Consider the following 17,275-nt stretch of genomic DNA (forward strand, 5'->3'; position numbering starts at 1 on the left):
TGGCACAGCTGCAATCAGTATGACCCCAATTTCAGTTCGTGTCCTTGCTACTGTGTCTTGCTTCAATATCAGTGACAAAACTTTGCATAAATGAGAAATTTTAAACCAACATCCAATTTATTTGATATTCAATGAAAATTTTCAGCATAATTAAAGAATGCAGAATTCACTTTCAATATTTAACTAGTGGTGTGTAAATTTTTACCAACCTCAGAATGCTCAGAAATTTATAATTGTAAATGTCTACATTAAAAGAAAACACAGTATTCTCAAATCAGGAAACCTAGACATCCACCTTAACAAACTAGACAATGAACAAACTAACCCAAAGCAAGGAGAAGGAAGGAAACAATAAAAACTAAAGAACAGATAAAGGGTATAGAGAACATTTTAAAAAGAGAGAAATCAGTAAACCAAAGGTTCTTTTTGGAAAAGATCAATAAACTGTCAAATGTTTACCAAGACTAATCAAGAATAAGGGAAAAGAGACTCATATTACTAACAGTAGGAATGAAAAGGGGGACATCATTATCAGTCTTGTAGAAATTAAAAGAAATATAAAGGCACAAGCAACAAAGTGAACAGGCAAAACAGGAAATGGAAGAAATATTTACAAACCATCTCTCTTAGGGGGTTAATATCCAGAATATATAAAGAGCTCCCACAACTCAACAACAAAAACACAAGCCTCATGATTTTAAAATGGGCACAAGATTTGAAAAGTCATTTCCCCAAATATATATATATATGGCCAACAAGCATATGAAAAAATGTTCACTATCACTAATCATTAGGGAAATGCAAATCAAAACCACAATGTGATACACCTCACCCATTAGGATGGCTACTGCCAAGGAAATAGGAAATAACAAGCATTGGTAAGAAAGTGGAGAAATTGAAACCACTGTCAGTGGCAACGTGAAGTGGTGAAACACTATGGAAAACACTACGACATCGCCTCGAAAATTAAAAATAGAATTACTATATGATCCAGCAATTCCACTTCTGGGGATATAAGCCAAAAGAACTGAAAGCAGGGTCCCAAAAACATACATATTTGTTCACAGCAGTGTTAATCACAATAGCCAAAGGAACAAGCAAGTTGAGTATCCATTAATGGATGAATAAAATGTGATATATGCATGTGATGGAATATTCAGCCTTAAAAGGGAAGACATTCTGAACCTGCTGCAACATAGACAAATGTTGAGGACATGGTGCCAAGTGAAAAGCGCCTGTCACAAAAAGACGAATATTATAATTTTAGTTTTATGAGGTAGCAAGGGTGTTTTAGTCAGCTATTTCACTGCTGTGACTAAAGGATCTGACCAGAACAACTTTAGGGGAGGAAGGTTTATTTGAGGACTCACAGTTTCAGAGGTTTTAGTCCACAGAAGGCTGGCTCCATTCCTCGGGACCTCAGGTGAGGCTGAACATCCATGGCGGAAAAGCGTGGCAGAGGGAGGCAGCTCACATGGTGACCAGGAGCAGAGAGACTCCACTCACCAGATATAAACATACATCCAAGGCCATGCCCCATGATCCACCTCTTCAGCCACACCTACCACTTCAGGTACCACTCAGTTAATCCCTATCAGGGGATTAATCCACTGATTGGGTTAAGACTCTCACAACCCAATCATTTCTCCTTCCGAACCTTCTTGCACTGTCTCACATGTGAGCTTTGGGGGACACCTCACATCCAAACCGTAACAGAGGGTAATAAAATTAATAAAGATAGAAAGTAGAATCATGGTTGTCAGGGGAAGGTAGGGAAGGGGAAAATAGAGATGATAAAGTGTAAGATGGTAAATTTTATGTTCTATGTATTTTATACAATTTTTAAAAAAGCTTAGCACAAAGCTACAGTAAACAAGATTGTATTGCTCTGATGTAAGGATAGACATATAGAGCAATAAATAAAACTAAGAGTCTGCAATAAGCCCTTCCAGTAAAGGGAAATTGATTTCCCACAAGAATATCAAGACAACTCATTGGTGAGAGAAAAATTTTAAGTAGCAAAGCTGAGACAACTGGATATACAATGTTTTTGCTGGACTGCCAACTTACACCATATACAAAAATTAAATCAGAATGAGTCAGAGACATAAATGGAAAATCTAAAATTATGAAATTATTATAATAAAATAGGACTAAAGTTTTGCAGTCCTACTTGGTCCTTGGTTTTCTATACACAATACCAAAACATAAGCAACAGCAACCATGGATAAACTGGACTTACCAATATTAAAATGTATGTGCTTCAAAGACATCACCAATAAATTAAATAACCCAATGAATGAGAGAAAATATTTGCAAAGTATATATCTGATAAGGGACTTGTATTCAAAGTGTATAAAGAACTCTTACAACTCAATAAGATTACAAGCTGGGTGCAGGGGTGCACATCTGTAATCCCAGCTTCTCAGAAGACTTGAGGCAGGAGATTGCCAAGTTTGAGGCCAGCCTGGGCAACTTGGCAAGACCTTGTCTCAAAAAAATATAGTTCAGTGGTAGAGGGCTTGCCTACTAGCATGTGTGAGGCCCTGAGTTCAATGGCCAGGACCAAAAATGAATGAATGAATGATTAATTAATTAAAAATGCAACCCAATTTTAAAAACAAGTAAAAGACTTAAATTCACATTTTTTCCAAAGAAGATATAACAAATGGCCAATAAAAGGGCCTAGTGAAAAGATGCTTAATATCATTAGCCACTAAGAAATGAAGTATTGGAGCACTGGAGATAAATCTCAGGGGCAGAACACTTGCCTAGCATATGCGAGGCCATGTGTTGATCCACAGTACTGCAGCTAAAAAAAAGGAAAGGAGGAAGGAAGGAAGGAAAGAAGAGGGAGAGAGAGAGAGAGAATGAAGTTCTGTAAGTGAAAAGTCAGCCACAAAGACCACGGATTATATGATTTCATCCGTATTAAATGTCCAGAACCAGAAAAGGTAAATCCATAGGAACAGAAAGTGGATTAGTAGTTGCCAGGGCTGGGGTAAGAGGGAGAATGGGTACAGGGTTTGTCTGGGGTGATGAAAATCTTCTAAAATTAGATAATGATGATGGTTATAAAGTTTTGTGAATAAAGGAAAACCACTGAATTGTATATATCCTAATAGTAAACTCTATGTGTGGCATTGAATTATATCTCAATGAAACTGTTAATTTAAAACAATTATATAGCTGGGCACAGTGGTGCATGCTTGTAATCCCAGCAGCTTGGAAGTTTGAGGCAGAAGGATTATGAGTTCAAAGCCAGCCTCAGCAACTTAGCAAGGCCCTAAGCAACTCCAGACTTGTCTCAAAATAAAAAATAAAAAAGGACTGGGGATGTGGTTCAGTGATTAAACACCCCTGCACTCCATCCTCAGTACCAAAAAGAAATAAAATAAAAGTAAAATAAACAATTATGTTTTTTAAAATATGAAATATTTTTAAAATAGTGACTTCATAAAAAACAAGTATTAAATTTATACTTACAGCTTTGCTCTGCAATTTGTTGAAAGAATACCTCAAGGTATCAACAGCTTCTGACTCTTCTTTGGTTACTTCAACTTCAAATCTGTTTAAAATACCGTAGGCTTCCTGCAGAGTAGAGGTGAGTTCAGAAACACCACAAGGGGAAGCAATTGCCAAACAATCCAGATGCCTTCTAGAAACACACTCTACATCTTAGGAGACAGAAATTCTACAAGAGTGGTTTTCAAGATTAAAGATGTAGAGAAAGCATGTTTTAATTCTCACCAACCACCACATAATGACTCCAGATCACAGGCTCTTCGAGCTGCATTCATTATGCACCTATGTGATTCTGGTGAAAACAGGCAGATCACACTGGGAGACATTATCCCATTACATACCCTAGACTTAGTTTCTGTCTCTCCCCTTGACCTTGTCCCAGTGCCACACAAGGAATTCCTCATACTCTACAGGAATTGGCTACATAAGGAATAATGATGATGTGGGACATAGTCCAAAGAAAAGAAATTTGAGCAATTCAAGGAATGGACAGGCAATTGCCCTTACCAAAAGAATGCCAACCAAAGGATAAAACTTGTGTAGTTAGTTAGGAAAAAATACATGACAATGTATTCAATCTTAAGGAATAGGTGGTCAGCATCCAAAATCCCCACACACTAAGATTATTAAAAGTAGTAGAAGTATGAAGTACATTAGGTACCAAAGAGCATAAACTCCAAGTGGGTTCAAGAAAGCAAAAAATAGTGATAAGCACTGGGCACCAGGAGGAGGCAGTGAGAATGCCAATTCCCCAATTCTTGGGAATAAGGGAAGGAACACAATGTCTCCAAAGAAAGTAGAAAACAGTGTTAAAACAAGTTGAGTCTGATTTTTATTATCATCTTGAGTCAGAAATTTTAAGTATCCTAAATATTATTACTAATATTAGTCATAAAATACTTGTGATAGACAAAATAATAGCATCCCCAAGGCTGTCCACATACCAATTGCCAAAACTGGTGAATATATTACCAAAAAGAGGCAAAAGCACTTTTCAATTGTAATTAAGGAGCTATCAATGGGGACAGTATCCTAAATTAACCAGGTGGCCCACATAATCACAAAGGTCTATATAAGGGAAAGAAGGAGGCAGGAGAATTGGGAGTCAGAGTTGTGTTGTTTTACACCATTTAGAATTTATACTTGGTGATTTATTAGAGCAGCAACAGCACTCTAATACAGTACATTTTACAAAATCATCCTTTCTTGATCTAAATTCCATTTACTATTGAGCCTAGATGGGCTGTTTCCATTAAACTGCCTGTGGCATGCCACTGTCATGAGTGAGACCTATAACTGGTTTTTAAAGAAAGTCAAAGATATTGGAGAACTTGCCTAACATATGGGATTACATGAGAGGGTACAACTATTCCTTTGCATGAAATGGTAGTGGAGTATTGTTGAAAACTGTCCAGCACAGAACAGCATTGTTAATACAATAACATTCCTTTAAATACAATTTGTTGTTAATAATTGTCAAAACTCTCCTAAAGGCATCAACATCAACTTCATAGATAAAGACATTTTAACATTATCTCCTTTATAGAATGTTCCTATTTGAAAAAAAAAAAAAAAGAAACATTTCAAAACAAGAAAATACAATAGCTTCTTACTTCAATTGGTCCCAAAGTCATGTCCATTTGGATTTCATTATCACGGATACAAGACAAGGCTTCCATTGCAAATCTGACATCATCTAAATCACGAATAGGTCTAGATAACTTTTTCAAGTATTCATTGATAAATGCTATCATGTCTGACATTTTCTTTTTGTATTCTTCATTCAAATATCGACAAAGTAACATCTTCCATGCCTTCGCCTCAATTGATAAAGCTAATTTCATTGGCTCTGATGAAAAGCAAAAGATGACAATAGAATATAATTGGCATTCTGAAACAATTCACTGTGTGTGTGATCTGAGCAGCTGTACTGTACTGTCCAACTCAGTGGTCACCAATCACATGCGGGGCACCTGAAACGTGGCTAGTCCAAATCAGGCGTGCTGGAAGATTGCTAGATTGTGAAGACTTAATTCCTGTCCCCATGGAGGATGCTCAGCTGTGCATGGGAAAGACACATGTGGGAGAGAATTCCCAAATCACTGTCTCTGGCCACCCCAGTAGCAGTCCTCAGTCATTCCCCATTCTCCTCTAGGGAACCCCTCTCAGTGGCCTGAAATCTGCTGTCCAGCCTGCCAAGCCATGGACCAATTTTCGGTTATTCTGTTCCCTGCCTCCTACACCACGGCAGAATATTTGTATACCCTGCACCTTGGTCATTGTCCTAGGTCAATCCTGACCTATGATGAACCAATCAGAGTCCATTCTTGAGAATTTGGAAAGAGAATTAGGATCTGGGAAACAGAAAAAAGTTAGAGGGAAGAAGAAACTGAGAGGCAGAGAGACACTCCTCAGCTTCTTCTACCTCCCCTGGTCATGGTCCTGGTCTGTTCTGAAGGTCTAGCTATGTCTTGATTCCAGGAAACACTCTTTTTTCCTTAACATAGTTCAGATGGGGCTCTGCTGCCTGAAAACAAAACAGCTGGAGGCTTCTTATGAATCCTCACCCATTCCTCTCTCCTCTGTCAGGGCCCCTTCACTCCCAGCCTCTGCTGAGTCTGCAACATGGCCCCTCCCTCCCAACTTCGAGCACTTGAGGGGTGAGATCCTACCGCATGGCACCAGAAAAGGGCCTCTTTTCTTAATTCCTCAGGCCCAGGAATTCAGCCCACTTTTTCCCTTTCTTTATGGCAGGTGTCACCTTTCTACGGTTTAATTTCCCCTGTCCAAAATAAGCACCCTGATCCCTGATAGGACTGTGCTAAATTGTTTTTCATATTAAGGAGCACAGCATTAACCATTATGAGGAAACAAAGAGTAATTTTTAAAATTTGCTATATATACAGTTTCTAAATCTCTATAGGAGGTCTTGTGATTATTGCCCCTAATGTACAGCTCCTGATCTCCAGCTAATTAATTCCCACAAGTATGTATGAGTCTTCCCCAGATTAAATCCTTTCTTGGTAGATAAGGCATTTAATATTTATTGAACACCCACTGTAGGTCAGGGTTTATGCTAATGTCTCACAGAAGGCAGTTCATGAAGTGAACACCAACTCCAGCAGAGGAAATGGAATTTAAAGTGGTCAGGTAAACCCAAGGAGTCAGACCCCAAGGCCACAGTCAACACCGACAATTTGAGGACAGATCTGAAAAGCTACAGAAGGCGGATAGTTGGTGTAAAATAAATATCATCTGAGAATGAAATCTTCCTACACATTCAAGACAGATTCATTGGAACTGGGGTTGTAGCTCAGAGGTGGAGTGCTTGCCTGGTACGTGTGGGGCACTGGGTTTGATTCTCAGCACCACATATAAATAAATAAAATAAAGGTCCATTGACAACAAAAACATTTTTTTAAAAGACAGATTCATTGTCCTGTAACAATGGTTAACAATTAGTCACCATGATCAATTCAAACCCCAAACTTAGACCAACTGTTCCCTGATAGGTCTGCAAGTCACCCAGGGTGACTCCCTCCTCAATGCCAGCTCATCTGAAGGGACACACCAGTAAACCCACCAACTAACCAACCAAAAGGTCTCACCTGAGTAGGTAAGCATCCTTCTATAGATGAGCTTAACCTAGATCCATAATCCTTGAACTACATGCTGTCCAGACACCCTCTATGAGACCATCCGTCAGCACTCTGGGGACAGTGTGCCTGACCATCACAGTTTACCATAGTAAGCAATCAAGTCAGCTTGGGCATTGTATTTCACATACTAAATGGTTGTCTCCTCACCATTGGACAATGGACTTCTCTGGGGACCTCAAACTGTTTTGACCCCTATCATGTACATAGTACTCTCCTCACAGTAACCTAAAGGAGGTTTTTGTCTCCTGTTTTAGTTGTCCAATAGCTAGCTGAGGAATCTGCCTATGAACTGTGTACGTGTGTGTTGGTAAAGAATATAGATGGTCCAGAACTATTTAACACTTATAATAGGATACTAAGGCAGCTTAATAGCTGCTTGCTCAATAAAATAGCATTTCATGTACAAATGCAAATACACATAACAAATATTTTTAATTACCTGTATGCAATTCAAGTGCACCTACAACAATAATGGGCTTCAACTCATCAATCTCCTGTTCAAAAGTAGCGTAATGTAGAATTCTGATCTGATTTCAGTCAGAGAGGGGTTGTTAGCCAAAAACTCCTGCAGTAGGCAACAGTTAATTTTCTTTATTTTTTTAACAGTATCAATCTTATACTTGTAATCAGTAAATTAAAACCTTGCACTTATTTATGCACTTGATACTTATATGTGTTCTGGGGTCAATGGCCTAGGAAAGAACAGGATATCCTGGCAGTCCTGGGAGAGAAGGAATTTCACCCTCCACAGAGAATAACCAGTTATTCAGAGTTCTAAAGTTTCCTTAAGTCTCCAGAATAAGTCTATTTAGACCCAGTCAGCAAGGTCTAAATAAAAGTGACACACACTTCAATACATGGCCTCTGGACAGTGTCTGGCACATAATGGGCACTCAGTTTTTAAGGGAATTCAATGAAATCTGTCAGGGCCTCATTATTATTAATTGCCTCAGACTGTCAGTGGGAGAATTACAAAGAGCCACAACCAGTCAGGTGCTTGGCATTTATGGGTTCTGGGCCTCTGATCATGAGTTCCTGTCATTGCCATTAATGTCTTCATGATCCCGGCTCAAGAGAGGAGACTAACAGAACACATACACTCCAAGTAGCAGAAATCTACCTTCACTTTCACGTCTCGGTCCTCTGTCCAGAGACTTTTGTATTTCTCAAAGTCCTGCAGGGCCTCCTGGGCTGCCTTTCTTAAGGAATTCACAGAGGAAGAAAGCAGGAGGACCAGCTTGGAAATATCCTTGTGCTCCGCCACCCCTGGGTAAAAATTCTTCAGCTTCCTCGCAGGAATAATCTCTTCAAAAGATTCTGAAAGTAGAGGTTTTTACACTCTAGATAACTTCTTTGTTCAATTTTAAATATTATCAGTTTTAGTACTTCTAGAGTTTTTTCTTCAAAAAAATCTATTAAAGGCACTCTCTCCAAATAAGAGTTGTGACAAGAAATTGAGAGATATTGTCTTGCTATCTTCACTTCTTAATCTATTGTGTCATATTTTGAGGCCTAGATTTCTCTAACCTGGAAAAAACGTGTTATTCAATGGGGAGAACTAGAAGACACTAATTTAAACCCTCCAAATTTAGACAGGTGCAGTGGTACACACCTATAATTCCAGTGTCTCAGTAGGCTGAGGCAGGAGGATCATAAGTTCAAGGCCAGACTGGCCAACTTAGCAAGGTTTTAAGCAATTTAGCAAGGCCCTGTCTCCAAATAAAAGGGCTGGAGATGTATCTAGGTGGATAAGCACCCCTGGGCTCAATCCCAAGCATCAAAGCCCAAAAAGTTTAAAAAGTCCTTCAAGGAAAGTTTCAAAGAATTAAAATTGCTACTGCTATCCTAGAAAAGAGCATAGTAGTTGAAGGAGAAAGACCACATGTACTACCCAAATGACCTTGGACCAATTATTTTATCATTAGGATTAAGTGAGACATGCCCCGTCTGTTGTCAGTACAGCATCTGATACACACAGATCATGCAAAAACTATTAACCTCTGCTATAAATATCCTCTACCAAAACATGAATTTGATTATGTCACTGGCTTGACTAAAATTCTCAAAGATTCTCCAACAAGAGGAGACCTTACAGATACTTTAGTTTGGCCGGTACAGAAATTAACTTTTATTTTTCATTTATTTATTTATTTTTGGTACCGAAGATTGAACCCGGGAGTGTACTGAGCCACATGCCCAGCCCTTTTTTATATCTTATTTCAAGACAGGGTCTCGCTGAGCTGCTTGGGGCCTTGCTAAGTTGCTGAGGCTGGCTTTGAACTCACTATCCTCGTCTCTCAACTTCCTGACCCGCTGGGTTACAAGCGAGCACCACCACACTTAGCAGCAATTTATTTTTTAAAAAACAGTCATTAACAATTAAAAATAATGATATTTCAAATGCAATTCCAGATTCCCAGCTTCTCTCTCTTTTTTTTTTTTAATTTTTCTTTACTTTACTTATTTTGATGTGGTGCTGAGAATCGAACCCAGTGCCTCACACATGTTAGGCAAGCACTCTACCACTGAGCCACAACCCCAGGCCCCTAGCTTCTCTTTTTAAAGTGGTATAATTTTGAAGCCTGGGGCCCATAGTTCTGCATGGCTACAATGAGTTGAAGTTCAACAGTATGCTGGATTTACCACAGTCCTTGGTAAGCCCATTTGCTCTTTTATTTGTCTTCAATTTAGTCAGAATTAAGGCAAAAGAAAACATAAGACATTGTTTTTTTTAATTAATTAATGTTGGAATGTTCAAGACTTTTCATTGCTGAGAAGAATTTCACTACAGAGATAAACCATGTTATCTTTATCCTTTCTAGACATTTGTTTTCTTAGCAATTTGGGGCTAGTACTAACAATGCAGCCCAAATGTAATGCTAAAAGTAAAATTAGTGCTAAGGTTTACTTTAATTTTTAACTTTTAAGATGAACTAATTTTTCAGATTACTGTAGGAGAACAGTTATTAAAAATCCTTAATCATCCATGCCCCCAAACTAGAAAGAAATAGCTACATGTTGTATTTTAGGTGAAAGATGGGAGAAGGACAGTTTTTAAAAATTTAACCAAGAAGCATATTAAAATAACTTAAAAAAAAAAAGTGTACACTGTCAAACCCCAGAAAAATCAGAAAGGCCATGTGCTAAGAGCTACAATCCTAAGATTCTGTTCTGTGAGATTTAACTTACTTTCTTCCCGCTTCAGAGACTTTCCTGTGCTTGGGTGGGTCAGGTCAGTAGTGGTCCGAGTGGGGCTGGAAATAGCAGACTTGATGTGGCGGACCTGCTGCTGACCCCAGTGAGCCACCCCTCTGCTGACCTCCAAGGTTAACTGGATCATTCGGTTAATGGCTTGCTGAATGTCATCCAGACTGGGAACCATTACCTGTGGAAAGAAGTAGCCAGGATACAATACTGCCAGCACAGACCACCTGTCCCACCAAGTCTCACTACCCTGGTTCCCCATGGAGCCGGTAAAGCTTTGGCTGGCCCTACAGGAGGCCGCTTTGAGGGTGGGCTGCAGACTTTCTCCACTCTGCAGTTTTCCCATTCCACCCATTCCTGCCAGCCAAAAGGTCACAGAAAGTCCTCATCACCCTTTCCCTGTGAGCATGAACAGATGCCGCAGAAAAATGCCAACTACATTGGATGTCTATGGAACAAAATGACCGAAGTAGCTAGATTGTGACCTCAGTCCTTTGGACTGTGTCAGATAAGCTATCCTTCAGGACACTGGGCCATGTAAATGTGGAGTTCAGTGGTTCACAGGTTGTTCCTGCCTGGCATCTTGGTCACTGGGGCATTTGTAGAGAGAAGCCATGGGAAGTCTCAGGGGATTCATGGTACTCAGGACACGGGTTTTTCCTTTCTATTCTGCCATCAGTGGGTTGCTTCACAGTGGTGGGTGTGGGGTAGGGTTGAGGACTTCCATGATGATTTTATTAAAGTGATTTAGTGTCTAAAGTAAGAAAATGTCAAGCAATTTGTAGGACATCTGACAATGGATGGCAGAACAAAAGCTTAACTGCTACACCAGCCTTCGAAGCACCATGAGCTATGCAGATGTAATTTTTAATATAGATATAAATGATAACTTTTTAATTTTGTTAAAGAATAAGAGAAAGTAAAAATATGAATAGGAAAGATGGTCCTCTAAGTGAAAGTTCAGTTCTAATACTATACTTCCTAAATACAGTGCCAAAATATCATTGTATTTAATACTTACCACGTTAGGGATTGCAAGATGTACTTCGGTTTTAATAAAGGAAATGATATCTTCTGACCGTTTTCGTCCATAAGGGCTGCAATAAGAGGGACATTAAGCTGATGAACTTTTGCCTCAAATTTCACAAATAGCTCATTATGCTTCAAGCTTACATACTAGAAAAAAGGCCCGTTTTCAAAACACTAAATTACACCAAGAGAATGTTACCTATAATAGAGCCATAAATTGCAGAGAGCTAAGAAAACACAATGATTTAACAGTCTTAGAAGTAAAATGTTAATCTCACAGACATTTTCTAGTATTTGAACGTTTCTCTTGCAGTAACCATTTAATAATATTCACTCAAGGCATTCTTTGTTCTCTGCCCTGCGATGCTGCAGGATGAGATCAGAAACAAGAAGCACGTACCTTCACAGGCGTGGTTAAGTACACATTTCTGAAAGACTGAACAGGAGGTTTCTGGTTGAATAAAAAGTGCTTTTTATTAAAACAGTATTACTATCCAGAGACTCAGGAGGCTAAGACAGGAGGATCACAAGTTCAAGGCCAGAGTTAGCAACTTAGCAAGGCCCTCATCAACTTAGTAAGATCCTGTCTCAAAATAAGTAAGGGCTAGGGATGGGACTCAGAGGTAAAATACCCTAGGTTCAATCCCTAGTACCAAAAATTATAAATAAATAAATAAGAATCATGCCCAGACATACAGACACATGACTAGTAATGAAGGACACACCCAGAGCTGCAGATTAGTTTGGGTCTCTCCCTCTGCCTTGACCACCATCCCCATCCCAGGCAAAAATATTTGAAAAGCAAATTTTCTATTCTCTTTTTCTCTGGGAATGCAAGAAATACTGTCATTACTGAAAAACACTTCCAGGGTAAGTACACACTTGCCAGGGAGGTGTGAAAAGAAACACTGACACTGAGCTCAAAAGCAGAGACCTCACTTTGAGAGCCTAGGCCAACATCAATGGTTCTCCCAGATTAACATATTCCTAAAAGGAACATTTTGAACTAAAAGCAAGGAAGCAAGCAAATGGCCTCTAACTCATGGTGTCCCTGTGAAATTTAAGGTGCAGCAATAAAACAAGGAGATACTGGAATACAAAGGGTACACTCTGAGGATTAGAAAGAGTTCCCTAAATAGAAACAAGCAGCCAGACTAAAAGAGGCAGTGAATAGCTCCTAGATCACTCAGTAATTTATTTGGCAAACCAGAGGGTTGGCTCAAGGAAGTCTCCAAAATTTCAGATGCAAACTACAAAGAGACAGAAATTACTTGGAGAAAAGGTCAGATCATGGTAAGTAACATCTTCTGAGTGCTTATAACCTATGCCAGGCACTTTCCATGAATTAACCCATTTCATCTCAAATTCACTCTGTGAAGCAGATTCTGAGAAAATTACTTCTATTATGTAGATGAGAGAACCAAGGCAGGGTGAGGTGAAGGAATTTACAGTGTCACTCAGCTCAGAAATACTTCACTACCTAGATCCAGGGTGTGAATCCTACACAGCTATGGTAAATTAAAGCAAGTACTTCTTTAATTTGAAGAATAAATTTATTTTTCATTTTGGAAAAATAATGTGTGCCCAAAGAATTAATGGCACACAGGGAGACCCATATCTAAACACAATATACACACACACACACACACACACACACACACACACACGAAATGTAATTTGTGAATTCAAGAATAAAAGAGAAATTCTATAAGCATCAAAACCACCACAAATTGCTATTTAGAAAGGAAAGGAAAATCGGATTAGCAGCAGAATTGAACTCTGAAAATGGGAACAAAAGAAGTGTTTGTGAATATGAGAAAAAGGGATTATGATCCAGGAAGTCCACACAAGCATTTGTGTCTGGGGGTAAGAAAAAGACATTTAGACAAGTAAGGACTTTGAGTTTCATCCCCATGTATGCTGCTCCAAAAATTACTGAAGAGCTGTAGAACTTGTAAATCAATGTGTCATAGCGAGTTTATTCTTCAAAAGGGCCTCTTTGTACCTGGTGGCGCACACTTGTATTCCCAGCAACTCAGGAGGCTGAGGTAGGAGGATCTCAAATTCAAGGCCAACCTGGGCAACTTAGTGAGAAGACCCTGTAAAAAATTTTAAAATAGCTAGGGTGTGACTCAGTGGTGGAATATCTTGCCTGACATGTATGAGGCTCTGGGTCCAATCCCTGGCACTGCCAAAAATAATTTAATTTAAAAATAAAAAATACTGGGGATATAGCTCAGTAGTGGAGTGCCCCTGGATTCAATCATCAGTACCACAAAGGAAAAAAAAGAGTGAAACTAAAAATTGAAAACAGAAACTCACTCCAGATAAAACTCAATGTATAGTAGTATGAAAATTCTAAAATAAGTACATTGAGAATGTTCAAAGAGATAAATAAAAGCTGTCTCCCAAAGAAAAATTTTAAAAATAGAGAAATTGCTAAACAAGGAAAAAAATGATACAATATTTGGAGGATAAGGGGGAAAGTACTTATCTAAATATGTAAAATGCAATAGACAGCATAATCTCCAGAATAGAAACAGAGATCCTTGCCTATAATGTAGTTCGCAAAGGCAAAAACAGTATGCATGTACGTATGCATGGATGCATGTATGTGTGCATATATGTACGCATGTGTGTATGCATGTATGAATGTGTGTATGAATGACAGATAGTGAGCAGACAAGGAGGGCAGACGGAGAGGCCCCAGCACTGGACAAGATGACAACTTGTCCAGTGGACCCAGGAGAGTCCCTGGTTGACTCTGACCTGGCACCTCATCTGGATGGTGCCCTTTATTCACAAAAGTGTCCTAATTGGAACAATAAATTATACGGTCACTCGGTTCAATATTCAACTAATCAGTACTCCAGAAGAAGTCAATGAAGGAATGTCCTAGCAGTGATAACTAAAGAGGAAATTTATGAGATTTTTCCAGAATTAAGGAAAACCATGAGCCCTCAGATAGGAAATGCACTCTGAGAACAAAGCAGAACTTAATAAAGACAAATCCACACAGGGTCAGAAAATAGCAGACACATCAAGGACAAAAAACAATCTTTGGTTAGGGGTACTGCAAACAGCAGCCAACCTGGGTCAGAGAAAAATGAAGAAATACTTTCAAAGCACTGAGAAAATAACTAAAAACAAAGGCACCTTCAGATGTACAAAGAAGAATAAAAGAACCCACCCCTCACAAATCCTCACTAAAGAATGGATGGTACACAAAGCATACACCAAGAATCTGGGGATTCTATTAAATATGCCAGAAAATAAATTATTTTTGAGTGTTCAAAAAAAAAAAAAAAAAAGACAAAACTAAAACATCAATCCACAGTAGTAATAGAGGCACAGTACAGTAAGTAAATCCTGCACAGCCCTTGTAGTCAGAAATAACTCGAGGAAATTGCAAAACTACAGAAAGGGCTGTGATTCTAAATTTAAAGATAAAAGACAAAGAGTGAGAAGAAAACACAAAATAAAATGCCAACCATATTTTACAATCACAATAAATGTAAACAAAATTCATGAATAAGAAGATGTCATTAGATTAAATGAAAATAATCAGGCATATGATGCTTTTGAGAGACACAACTGAAAGTCTTAAGTGAAGGCATTGAAAGAGATGTACCCCCAAAACTAGGAAAGCAACATTAATGACAGTAAAAAGAACAGGAGGAGTCAGGACTAATATAGAGAGGTCTGCCTAATAAACACGAGAAGAAGTCTTCTAAAGCAGACATACCTACTATGACCTTGAATGCAGCTAAGAGCATATCCTTAAAACACATGAAACAAGAATGACCAAAGCAGAAGAGAGATTTTACAAGTCCATAATCACACTAGGAAATTTTAACAATGAAAGTAAATTAAAAACCAGCAGTTGAATATATTTAATATAGCCTAGGAATAAAACTAACAAAAAAGTGCAAGACTTTACCCAGAGAATTATAAAACTTCACTGAGAGGTATTAAAGAAGGTTTATATAAATGTAGAGGTACTACAAAATTCTGAATGGAAGATGCACTATTTGTAAGGATGCTAATTCTCTCCAAATTGATCTAGGAATTCGATGCAATGGAAATGTATCCCCTCCCCCCATTCGAACCCCCAATAAAGTTGATTTTTCAAATTTGCTTGGTAGTTAATTAATTATATGAAAAAAAATCATATTGGTCTACACCTTATACTAAGCATGAACATCAAACCAGATGGATTAAATCTCTAAATGTAAAAGACAGAACTATAAAACTTATAGGAGACATTATAAAGAGAGTTGTTTTTTTGTTGTTGTTTTGTTTGATTTGATTTGCTTTCAGGACTGGGAACTGAACCCAGGGAGGCTTTACCACTGAGCTCCATCCCCAACCCTTTTTATTTTTTATTTTGAGACAGGGTTTCACTAAATTGCTAAGGCTGGCCTCAAATTTGAGATCCTCTTGACTCAACTTCCTGAGTTGCTGGGATTACAAGTGTCTGTCACCACACCTGGAGAGAATTTATTTTAAAAGACATAAAAATCCCAAATCACCTAGAAAAAGATTGATAATTTTGAATATTTTAAACAGAAGATTGCTAAATTTGAATATTTTTAAAACTCAGCAAAAGAAAAATGAAAATTAATAAAGAAAATGAAAAGGTAAGGCACAATTGAGAGAAGGTATTTGCTAAAGTAATATATTGCAAATAGTTATTACTTAATCCATTCCCCCAAAAAAGCAGGCCAAAAACCCCACAAATTAAAAGGAAAAGACAAATGGTCCATAAACACATGAAAATATATTCAATCTCATCATCAGAACATGAGAATTTAAATCCCAATGAAATGTCATTTCACACTCCTCTGTGTTAGTAAGAAATCCTAAAATGAAAAATACTGTTTTCAAGGATGAGGAGCCACAGACCCTCTCATGCTATGTGTTGCCTGGTGAAATGAACCGTGCCTGCACCCGAGAACCCAGAGGATCTGCTCTTAGCAGGTGCAGCAAGAGACCCATAGAAGAGTGCTCAGAGGTGTTTCAACCATGACAGCCCAAGCCGGAAACAGCCCACACCACCGCCAGTGGCACAGCTAAACACTGCCCAGGAGTGAACACGAACTGCAGCAACACAGACGAGTCTCAGAAAGGCAACACCGAGCACAGGTCAAATACAGCAAAAGTAAACGTCGCCTTGATTGGGGATAGAAACAAGTGGTGAGCTGTAAGGGAAACCTAGACAATGACCAGGACCAAGTTCAGGCGAGCAGGGAGAGGACCAGTCGGGGGCGGCCAGTCTTCCCTACCTTGGCCGGGGTGACAGGAACATGGTTGTTTATTCGATTATAGTGCTTGCAGTATTACGGGAATGTTTTCAAACAGCCTTTCATGGATGCTGTATTTTAAATTTTGTATTTTTTTTAAATTAATAACCTATCAAAATATTATTAGAATCATATTATTACAGGTAGTATTATCAGACATAGTGAGCATATTTTCAACTTGCCTTGCAACAAATATTCTTTTCTTCATTGTGTCCAAAGATAACCGAGTAGCTTTTTGAAGACTGTCCAATAATTGATGAGAGAAAAAAGCAAAGACCTCTTTACACTCCTGTAATAAGAAATCATATTAAACTTCATACCCAAAAATAAGCTTCTAACATCCCCAAAACAATGACACATATGAGAAGTTACACGTGAAAGGCGAGAAATAATGAACTATCCAATTCCAATGACACTGTATAAATAAATGTAATACTAAATTACTTGTCTCTGTTTTTTTAGGCAAATAACATTATATGAAAAGTGTGATTGCAGCTAGGTGCGGTGGCACCCACCTGAAATCTCAGCTAATCAGAGGCTGAGGCAGGAGGATCA

At 38.5% G+C, this 17,275-nt stretch overlaps 1 protein-coding gene across 1 annotated transcript in view; it reads right to left on the reverse strand.

The window, feature by feature from the left end:
• Nucleotides 1-17,275, reverse strand: part of Dnah8 (dynein axonemal heavy chain 8) — a 252,532-nt gene that overhangs the window by 174,922 nt on the left and 60,335 nt on the right. The window contains 8 exon segments of the mRNA XM_047558191.1: nt 3,487-3,591; nt 5,139-5,374; nt 7,624-7,704; nt 7,707-7,749; nt 8,305-8,501; nt 10,374-10,569; nt 11,410-11,485; nt 16,903-17,009. Coding sequence (XP_047414147.1) covers nt 3,487-3,591; nt 5,139-5,374; nt 7,624-7,704; nt 7,707-7,749; nt 8,305-8,501; nt 10,374-10,569; nt 11,410-11,485; nt 16,903-17,009 — 1,041 coding nt within the window.

The sequence above is a fragment of the Sciurus carolinensis genome, chromosome 7 (assembly GCF_902686445.1).
Source record: "Sciurus carolinensis chromosome 7, mSciCar1.2, whole genome shotgun sequence".
Lineage (NCBI taxonomy): Eukaryota > Metazoa > Chordata > Mammalia > Rodentia > Sciuridae > Sciurus > Sciurus carolinensis.